The 11093-nt window shown below is 39.6% G+C and overlaps 1 protein-coding gene and 1 long non-coding RNA gene across 2 annotated transcripts; one reads left to right on the top strand and one right to left on the bottom strand.

Moving 5' to 3' along the window:
* The first annotated feature begins 3081 nt into the window (after nucleotides 1-3081).
* Nucleotides 3082-3900, top strand: LOC134221400 (uncharacterized). The gene has a single exon (XM_062700591.1). It carries the CDS (start codon nucleotides 3082-3084, stop codon nucleotides 3898-3900), a length of 819 nt encoding a protein of 272 aa, XP_062556575.1.
* Nucleotides 3901-3917: 17 nt separating this feature from the next.
* LOC134224283 (uncharacterized) lies at nucleotides 3918-5007 on the bottom strand. Its single transcript, XR_009982895.1, has 4 exons — nucleotides 4635-5007; nucleotides 4424-4561; nucleotides 4225-4362; nucleotides 3918-4032 (listed from the first exon to the last, which is right to left on the bottom strand). It is a non-coding gene; the product is annotated as an uncharacterized LOC134224283 (long non-coding RNA).
* Between the last annotated feature and the right edge of the window lie 6086 nt (nucleotides 5008-11093).

The following is an 11093-nucleotide window of genomic DNA, read 5'->3' as shown; positions in this document are numbered from 1 at the left end:
TTGGTAAATATTCACTTTGCAATTCAGATGAGGTGGTCTTCCGAAGTCGGTAGTTTAAATGAAAGGATAGAAAGTGGAAAAACAGGGAAATGCATTTTTTATGCAATGGTGCTATCTATTCCATTTCATTGGAATCGTTAGTTGACAATATCTTCCTCTAACGCTTATTTTTTAATTACTTTCTGCTCTTAATGTAAGCACTGATTACCTATCATTAATCGCTTAATGGTATCACGATGCCATTTGTCGAAGGTGAGAAGTATCAATTGAGTGTTTCAGCGTTGGTCACGGTGCAGGTATTATATTTATGTTTGTATTATTTCTTTAAGTATTATTATAGATCACCGAAGCATTATTTTGAATGCACATTTTCTTGTCATGGTTTCAAGGCACCTTATGAGATGCATAATGCTAACATAAGCTTCTTTCAAAAGGCTCGGAAGTCTTCTTTCAAGAGGCTCGGAAGCCTCCTTTCTAGAGGTTCGGAAGCCTCGTTTCAAAAGGCTTTCATTCACCTTGTAGGGTAAGACGGTATAATGCGCCCCACCTGGCCAAAACGCCCCCCTTTGATTTCTAGAAAACTATAACTAATTAAGGGTCAAAATCAGTTGGTACCTATAAGTAGAGTGGACGTGAAAAAAAATCTTCTTGTCAAATATTTGTTCAAGTCCTCCAATTTGTGAAAATATTTAATTATAAATCTACAAAACGAACGATTCAAATCAAAGTGCATGTCCGGTCCGTGTTGTGAAACTGTACGGTTCCAACGAAAAGAACTTAAAAAGCTGTCTACAGGAATATATACAAGCTACTCCGGAAGAAACAGATGGTCGAGAGGTTTATGTACCAAGATGGAAATCATTGATGTTTGAACCGTTTTATCGAACAACGAAAACATGATCAGGATTGTCGACAGCATTTTTTGGGTGGCTGTTCGTGGCGTTCGTTTCAAATGGCGTTGGATAAGTATCGCGACAAGAGTTTGGATTCACAAGAATAGTAATTTCTACGCACTTACTGGTAAGGGCTTCTTCAGCCCCCAACTTTCATGACCAACGAAGTTATGGAACTGATCGTGATGGATTTGTCGAACCCGACAACGTATGGAGCTGGTCTTTATTCGGAGCAAGGCGAGAGCGTTGTTTCCATTAAACTTCTTTCCGGCTGTCGAATATAAAATAGATGGTACACTGAGAACTGGTCGCTATAGAGATTCTGCATATGGTTTGTATATGGGTTTTATCTGGACATTCGTTACAGGTTTTTCGGCAAGGTAAGTGAAAACCTAGCACATATTTACATAAATACTTCCATACAATATATTTAAAATATATTTATACATATCCCATGAATATGACATCCCAGAAGAACCATCCATGTAAATAAAGTGACATAAATTCTCACTATTAACTTATTCTCAAAAATGATGACATGGTCTATCATTCAGCAGTTGATGGATCGTGCAACGTGGTGCAACAATTTTAGTTTGTGCTACGAAAGATATTTTTTTCAAACTAAATAACTTGTTACTTGTTTTGTTTTTTACGTATCAAAATAATAACAGCATTGTAACCGTTTGGTTACAAATTGTGGATTTTTGTTTTGTCATTATGTTGTTGTTTCGGAACCTTCACGTTTCTTGTGCAATAACAGTAGATGCTACCACAGAAACGTTAGGGATTGTACCGCTGTAATTGTATGAGGAAGCTACCAAAATCCAACATGGCATCATGATGTGCAAATGTCATGTTGGATGAAACAGAAAGGAAAATAGCGGGAAAATATGGAGGAATTCCTTTTAAAGAGGAGCCATTGCCCAAATTCGGCCTCTTTAATATCAGGCGTCCGTGTGCTGAAGAAGTGTTTTTAAAAGTGCAGTTGATACAGTGTGTGAGAACCCCCTTCTAGCAGGAGCTAGTTTTAACATTCAGGAAACCTGTTCAGGTAATTCAACGCTGTGCACTGAAAACCCTGGTTTTAATACCAATCCGTGCTTTAGGACCTCTTATTCTCTACCTTTTATTTGGAACTTTGCGTCCAGCACACGGTTCGGCTCGCGAAGCCATTTGGCTTCCGCGCCTAAATCGTCAAGGATTTTAACGTCCTTCACCGGACGATTCCTCGGGCCGTAGGCCCTAATCGTAAAGGAGGATTTCCCCTCTCGGCCGTCCAAGGTGGCTAAGCCACGGCCGGCCGATCGCGCCTACGAGGGAAGACGCCTGCCCACCATTGTCCAGCAACGCCTGCTGGCCCTGTCGGACGAAGACCGTCCGTTCACCGCTCGCCTCGCTATTCTGGCGAGATTTCTGGCCGCACAGTTGGACTGGAGTCACTGTGGCGGCTATTTCGGCCCCGTCATCAACAGCAGCAGCGGTATGTACCGATACCAACATTAGAATAGGTCACACTTAACAAATTAACACAAATTTATTACACAGAACAACACGCACACACCACAATTAGGAAAAATAAAATTATGTGCAAGTAATGTGAAAGTTCTGTGTTGTTAGTTTTTGTTTACCGCGAAAAACCCTTGATTACCCAGTAGTTAGCCGACCCTGGGATTGCCGGAGAGTCTCTTGTGTCCTGGTCTGGCCTAGGTACTGATTGTTGACGATTTAGGAAACTTTAGTTTCAATTGGCTCCCAGCCAAAAGTCCGCGAACGGTAATCAAGGGTCCGTAGTAGTTTACAAAAATCTAACGATTTTGCCGACGGGAGGTGGCAGGGATCCGTGCTTGCACGAATGACATCCACCTTTAATCACTGTTTATTCCTTGATGTGGAAAAAAGTGTTTGTACAAGGTTTTTGCCTTCAAAAGAGGTCCTGAACACATCACGGACACATTTGCGATCGATTGTCGTTTTCTCCGATCAAAAATTCGTTGATGTTGGCAAATTTTGTGTTTCGAGAACCGTATATCGACATTAATAACATTTATCATAATTATGCTTTACTGTTTTATGTCCAATCAACAATGACAACATACGCGCACTATTTATTTTAATCTGTTTGTTTTGATTCGTCACTGTGTTTTTTCGATTTTGTTTCACCCACTTAACCACCACTGATTCACATACAATGACACGCAAGCGACGAGCAAAGGCTGAAACCAATTATGCAGCAATAAATTGGCAGCCGAAGACATATGATGCGGACGAATCGGACTTGGAAGAATCTACTGAGATTCCCTGTCCGTTACTTTCGACGCATCCTAACTACCCGCTAGAGGAGTTAGAGCTGGACCTCGAAGAGACTCTGCATACCATTCGGGAGCAGAGGACTTCGGGGATAATGATGCCAGCAGATGTCGTGAAAATCAAAAGAATTATTAATTTATTTATGCGTGACATGGACATCGTCACAAGCGATGCCAATTCTCGCTATTTACCCCCTAGCGCGACATGCGAATTCAGGGAACCGGAGTCGGAACCAGAAGAAAACTATGAATTGATAATTCCTAGTTCCGATTCCGATGAAAACAATACGTCCTTCAGCGAGTCCGAATTCAATTCGGAAGACCAACTTCAGGTCAATAAGGGAACGACAAGAAGCCCAATGTCACGCTTTTCTTCTGGATATTTTTCTCCCGATTTCACCAGTAAGTCGATGCTTCCTTCATCCGATTTTCCCCGAGACTTACCTGGTAGTGCTTTCCATTCTTCAAATTCCCAATCTTCGAACCCCGAATCCCTACGAAAGCAAACCCGGACATTCAAGATCCGACGGAAAAAGGCCAACAAAAATCTTCAAGCGGAACCCACGGCCAAAGAACTGTGCATGAAACCAACTTCGATTTTGGAACCTAATTCTTCAACGAAAATTCCCTGTTCCGGACGCACACCTGGAACCCAACAAAAAGTCTTTTCTTTCAATAAAAAGAAAAACAAATTCAATTAAAAATTCAATAATTTATTTCTCACTCTTTTCTATTTTTTTTACCTACGGCAGATTGTCCACCTCCCGGTGCTGTGCGGGATTGTTATTTGCCCCCAGTCACTTGGTGCCAATCACCGCCGAAAGGATAAACATCTGGAAAGAAATATAGAAACCAATTTTTATCATTTATAACACCAAAGGACAATGGAATTGTTAGTCGGTTGTGTTAGTTGTAATGAGAATCAATTAGCTGTTAGTCTAGTCCTAATGTAGTTCGACCGACGGATGAAAGAGTCCGATCAGTCGTTTAAAAAGGCTAGCATGCAAAAAACTGATCCCACTTACCTGATTTATTACGGGGATCCATACCAACACTGGCAGGATCGGAGCGGGAGGCGAGGGGTTACACCAATATGCCCTCATCTCACTCCACCTGTGGAGCTGTTGGGAGGGGATCGCCCAATTTGCATAAATTGGCCAAATCTAATAAAATTAATTTCCAATCATTAGTATGATGGATGTTTTATGTGTACACTTTACTTACCTGATTGCATCTTGCAGAGGCAAGATGATTATCATGGTGTCCGTCCCGGGACCGTTATGGGTTTGCTATGGGACAATCTTTCGCCGTAAAGATTGTTGCCACATAGCACAGCAACCCACCTGAATGAATTCATTCAACCTTAAAAGAAAACACAAATACATACGAAGATCAGTCTTCGATATGTTTATACATAAACGTACGTACTACTTACCGATTTATTCACTAAAAAGGCCACTTTTAACTTCGTTATTTTCCATTACTGCACAGCATAAACATAAACATATCGAACAATAGAAATGCTGTGTCAGTTGACTCTGACAGATTTATGACGTTTCGGCGAACTGTCACTCATTGACAGTTTGCCCGCCGGCGAATCAATCCCGCCAGGGGGTTCGGCCGTGCATATCGAATGTGATCGAATGTGGTGTACATATTGTAAATAGGGTTGTAAAATTGTTTTTCGTTGCGCAACTTGTAAATATTATAAATAATGTTGTCTACCCATAATACGGGATATTTTAATGATTTTAATTTGTTTATTGTATATTTTGCATGTTTTAATTTATTTCATTTTTGTATTTTAATTTGTATATATTGGTGCACGTACGTTATTGTTATTTTATCATATTTATTATTTATATTTTTAATTTGTTGTAAAGCTGTATTATGATATCGCGCGATATAAGTAGAGTAGTTTAGAATTTTAAATTATTTTTTTGTTAATACTGTATATATTTTAAATTGTTTAACATCCACGAACCGATGACGGCCGAAGATGACTTGAGAGAGTGAATTGAAAAAAAAAATGCAAAATCTCTTCGTGCTTTCGCATATTTTTCATCGGGTGGTGGATAGTGTAACCGTTTGGTTACAAATTGTGGATTTTTGTTTTGTCATTATGTTGTTGTTTCGGAACCTTCACGTTTCTTGTGCAATAACAGTAGATGCTACCACAGAAACGTTAGGGATTGTACCGCTGTAATTATATGAGGAAGCTACCAAAATCCAACATGGCATCATGATGTGCAAATGTCATGTTGGATGAAACAGAAAGGAAAATAGCGGGAAAATATGGAGGAATTCCTTTGAAAGAGAAGCCATTGCCAAATTTCGGCCTCTTTAATATCAGGCGTCCGTGTGCTGAAGAAGTGTTTTTTAAAAAGTGCAGTTGATACAGTGTGTGAGAACCCCCCCCCTTCCTAGCAGGAGCTAGATTTTATTATTGGGGAAACCTGTTCAGGTAATTCGACGCTGTGCACTGAAAACCCTGGTTTTAATACCAATCGGTCCTTTAGGACCCCTTTTGTCTCTTCCTCTACCTTTTGTGGTAGATTCTCAGCACACGGTTCGGCTCGCGAAGTCATTTGGCTTCCGCGCCTAATCCGTCAAGGATTTTAACGTCCTTCACCGGACGATTCCTCGGGCCGTAGGCCCTAATCGTAAAGGAGGATTTCCCCTCTCGGCCGTCCAAGGTGGCTAAGCCACGGCCGGCCGATCGCGCCTACGAGACGCCTGCCCACCATTGTCCAGCAACGCCCGCTGGCCCCGTCGGACGAAGACCGTCCGTTCACCGTTCGCCTCGCTATTCCGGCGAGATTTCTGGTCGCACAGCTCGACAGGAGTCGCTGTGTCGGCCATTCTACTCCCGTCACCAACAGCAGCAGCGGTATGTACCGGTACCAACATTAGAATAGGTCACACTTAACAAATTAACACAAATTTATTACACAGAACAACACGCACACACCACAATTAGGAAAAATAAAATTATGTGCAAGTAATGTGAAAGTTCTGTGTTGTTAGTTTTTGTTTACCGCGAAAAACCCTTGATTACCCAGTAGTTAGCCGACCCTGGGATTGCCGGAGAGTCTCTTGTGTCCTGGTCTGGCCTAGGTACTGATTGTTGACGATTTAGGAAACTTTAGTTTCAGCATTTTATGTATATGCAGAGGATTTTGATAGAAATATTATACAATAGAGGCTTGTTTGCAGCCGTTTGATCATTTATTCATCCACTTAGAATTCATTTGTTGATCAAAGCCATTATCATATCAGGGGGGAAGAATAATTTAATTTCTTTTTGCTCTTTTTTCGTTTCAGAGAGCGAGCAAAGGCGCTTAAACCTAGGCTATTAGCCAGAGCAAGGCTAATACCTTCGCCCCATTCGAGGAAAATCATCGGCAAGGACAATGGAGTGACATAAATTTCTTAGCAAAGTCACTCCCTACGTATTTCCACAAATTTTCTATCATTTGCTTATAATGATACTCCCAAACCACATACCCTACCCACCATCCAATTCCTTGACATCTATGAGGGCGTCGGTGAGTCGCTGGCCTCTCGTTAAGTAGATGTCATATCATCATTTCCTTCCCTTTCCTAGTAACGGAGAAGATGGGCGTGGCCGGCAATGATAGCTTTCATGTTTTATCATTTTGGACCCCCAATTGGATTTCCATTGAATCCCAAATGGAAATCCATAAGCAATTGGGGTAAGAAAGGTAAAGAATATACATGACAACTATCAGTATGCAATCTACGAAATACTCCATTACAACGCAACGCAACGCAACGCAACGCAAAAAATCAGTTGGTACCTATAAGTATTTGTAAACCCATCATACTATGTGAATGTGGAAGTATTTTTGTATAACACAATGAAAATAATAGCAAAATACAAAAAGTTACAGTTTTGATGTAACTTTTCATGTCTGTTTGCTCGACATTCTGGAGCGACTCTGGCATACTGTCCGCAAAACTTGCACTGGAACACTCAGTTGGGCAACAAAATAACTTTTCTCAGTGGTTAATATGATATAAAATTGCTTCCATCTTCAAAAATGTAACGATTTTCGAAAACATGTTTCACTGGCCAAAACGCCCCAGTGTAGGCAGGACGATATGCCCTTACCAACTGGACACAAGCGCAGCGAGCCTGCAGCAATTGCTTCCAAATTGTATGGAAAATATTGAAATATAATTCACACCTGCTTAAATGGACGTATGTTGGTTTTTTTAATGTCAAGAGCATAAGGATTTGTAGCCTTTTTATTATGGGATTGATAAAATACTAATGAAGGGCTATGAAACGTCTTTGGTTAAGGTGGGGCGTGTTGCCCAGGCACTTTTTGAAATCCATTTTTTCACTACTTTTCAAAAAAGCTTTATTACGTGTTATCTGTAATATTTTCATATGACTACTCACGGGCAATGCATTTTCGACTTCCTGGACTACCAAATAACACAAAGTTTGCATAAATTGTGTTGAAAAGTAAAAAGTTATCAAGGAGTTGCCTTAGGGGGGGCATATTATACCGTCTTACCCTACTAGTGCCAGGTCGAATTTCTGTCTACTGTCTACTATGTTTTTCAACGCGAAGCGTGGAAGGTATTCCATTTCTAATGAGATACTCCTTCTTAATATTATATTCGAGATTTCTAAAAAATGATTAGTACTTTACTAATACTTATGTTAGTACCAATAAAAAGTTGTCAGTTTTCAATTAAATGCATAAATGTCCGCTTCTGTATTGACTATATCCCTAGCGCAGCGGTTCTCATCCTGGGGTATATGCACCACTGGTTTATATGTACACCTTGAGTTTTGACAATTGTGTAATTTTTTTTCATAAACATTCTATTGCATACATAATATGCATGGTGATCAGTAAATCAAAACCTCATAAATTCTACCACTTCAACCAGCATATGGAGCACAATGTAGATAGTCTAAATTCTAGAATCTAATAGCCCGGAAGCCTCCTTTCAAGAGGCTTGGAAACCCTCTTTCAAAAGGCTCGGAAGCCTTCTTTTAAGAGGCTCGGAAACTTCTTTCAAACGGCTTGGAAGCCTCATTTCTAAAGAGTCGGAAGACTCCTGTCAAGAGGCTCAGAAGCTTCCTTTCAAGAGGCTCGGAAGCCTCCTTTCAGGAGGTTCGACAGTCTCCTTTCAGGAGTTTCAGCAGTCTCATTGGAAGCTTCTTGCAAAAGTCTAGGAAGCTTTCTTTTAAGAGGCTCGGAAGCATCCTTTCAAGAGGCTCGGAAGCCTCCTTTCAAGAGGCCCAGAAGCCTCCTTTCAAAAGGCTCGAAAGCCTCCTTTCAAGAGGTTCGGAAGCCTCCTTTCAAGAGGATCGTAAGCCTCCTTTCAAGAGGGTTTTTTTCGCAACTTTTACCAAAACTAGCGGAATTTATTCAAATTCAGGTGCTCTATGAATTTTTAGGACTGCCCACTTGATACGGCAGTAATTCCGCATTTAAAATGGGTGTTAGATTTTGTCCATATGCCAGAACGCATACTTCGGAAATGATTATTTTAGATATTTTGAAGAGAAACGACGCATAAACTATACCAAATTTGATCGGTCCGAAATATGGCCTGCATTCCGGAATCCGGACGTTCCGCCGGAACCTGTTACGGGGTCACTTTACGGAAATAGGCGAATACCATCATACGATCCATCAAACTTCATGATTTCAAAAGTTATGGTATTTCATGTTAGTTTTGTATCTTCTCGACCGTATTTGATCTTATTGGAACCGGTAAACTGATTTGCCGAGTACCGGTTCAAGGGTCAATTTTGGGAAATAAGCAAACCCCATCATGCGGCATATCAAACTTCATGATTTCAAAAGTAATGGCATTCTATAGCAGTTTTGTACTTCCTGGACCGTATTTGAACCAATTGGAACCGGTAAACTTTTTTTTTTGTTTTGGGCTTTAACCTTTATATTGATTATTCGCCCTTTGACCGGAAAACTGATTTACCGAGTACCGGTTCAAGGGACAATTTTGGGAAATAAGCAAACCCCATCATGCGGCGTGCCAAACTTCAAAAGCTATGCCATTACATGACAGTTTTGTACTTCCTGAACCGTATTTGAACCGATTGGAAAAGGTAAACGGATTTATCGAGTACTGGTTTTAGGGTCAATTTTGAGAAAATGAGCTAATCCCATCATGCGACATATACATTTTACCTTCTATTTTCATCCTTTTTTATTTTTTCTTCCTCGTTCTTCCTTCTTAATTCATTTGTTTCCTTCCTTCCATTATCCTTGCTTTTTTCTTATTTCTTGCTTTTTTCTTTCTTCTTCCTTCCATATTTCACTTTGATTTTTGTCTAACTTCTTTCTTCATTTTTTCCTTTTTTCCTTCTTCTTTCTTTCTTCTTCCCTTCTTCTTCCTTTTTTATTTCTTTCTTTCGTCTTTCTTACGTCTTTCTTCCTTCTTTTTTCATACTTTCTTCCTCCTTTATTCTTTTTTCCCCTTTTCTTCTTGTTTCCTGTTTCTTTTCTTTCTTGATTCCTGGTTCTTTCTTCTTTCTCTTTTCTTTCTGTTTTCTTTCTTCATTTTTTCCTTCTTTTTTCTTTCTTTCTTTTTTTTTCTTCCTTCTTTCTTTCTTACTTCTTGTTTCCTGTTCTTTTTCCTTCCTTCTTCCTTCTTTTTTTCCTTCTTTTTTCCTTCTTTGTTCTTTATTTCCTCTATCTATCTTTCTTCCTTCCCTGTTATTTGCTTCTTCTTTCTATCTTTGTGTCTTCTTCCTTCTTTCTTTCCTCCGTCTTTATTCCTTCTTTCTTCCGACTTTCCTCCTTCTTTATTTTTTCCTCTCTTCTTTCTTCCTTTTTTCTTTCTTCTTTTGCTTTCCTTCTAATTTCTTTCATTTTTCCTTCTTCATTTCTTCCTTCTTTCTCCCTTTTTTTATCTTTCTTTGCACCTTCTTTCTTCCTTATTTGTTTTCTTTCTTCTTTTAACCTTCCTGTTTCCGCTTTTCTTCATTCTTTCCTCTCTATTTCTTCTTTCTTTCTTCCTTCTTCCTTCCTGTTTTTCTGTCTTCTTTTTATCTTCCTTCCTTCTTTTTGCCTTCTTTGCTTCCCTCTTCCTTTTTTCTTCTTTCTTCTTTCCTTCTTCCTTCTTTTTTCCTTCTTTTTTCCTTCTTTTTTCCTTCTTTTCTTTCCTCTCTTTCTTTCTTCCTTCTCTCTTTTTTCTATCTTCCTTTCTTTTTTTTCTTTTTTCCTTCTTTCCTACTTCCTTCTTTCTTGATTATTCCATATTTCTTCCATCTTTCTTTTTTTCCTTCCCTGTTACTTGCTTCTTCCTTCTTTTTCCTTTCATTTTGTCTTCTCTTCTTTTTTCTTCTTTCTTCCTTTTTATTTCCTCTAATTTTTCTTTCTTCCATCTTCCTTCTTTATTCCTTCTACTTTCTTTCTTTTTGGTTCATATTTCTTCTTCATCTTAATCTCATTTCTTTTTTCTCTCTTCCTTACTTCTCACATGTCACTTTTTATTTCTCATTATTTCCTTTATATTTCTCACTTCTCATTACTTACTTTTCACTACTTATTTCTTGTGTTTTTGTCTTTTCGACCTTTTTCCTTCGACCTTTTGACCTTCGCCGTTATGACACATATTCGACCTTTTGTCCTTTCGACCTTTTGACCTTTCGATCTTTTGTCCGCTCGGCCTTTTGTCCTTCGACCTTTTGACCTTCGATCTTTTGACACAGATTCTTCAGTTGGGGTATCCCATGCTGAAACGGCTTCCTCCAGACGCTAAACCCCATCTTCTCAAACGCGTCAATGACATTTGGGAGAACCGCACTTTCCCCGACGAATGGAGGAAAAGCCACGTGATCCCCATCCCCAAAAATCACACGACGGGTCGGGATCCCTCG

This window comes from Armigeres subalbatus, chromosome 3, assembly GCF_024139115.2.
Source record: "Armigeres subalbatus isolate Guangzhou_Male chromosome 3, GZ_Asu_2, whole genome shotgun sequence".
NCBI classification, from domain to species: Eukaryota; Metazoa; Arthropoda; class Insecta; order Diptera; family Culicidae; genus Armigeres; species Armigeres subalbatus.
The sequence above is the reverse complement of the archived record's forward strand: the minus strand, read 5'-3'. Positions and strand labels throughout refer to the sequence as shown.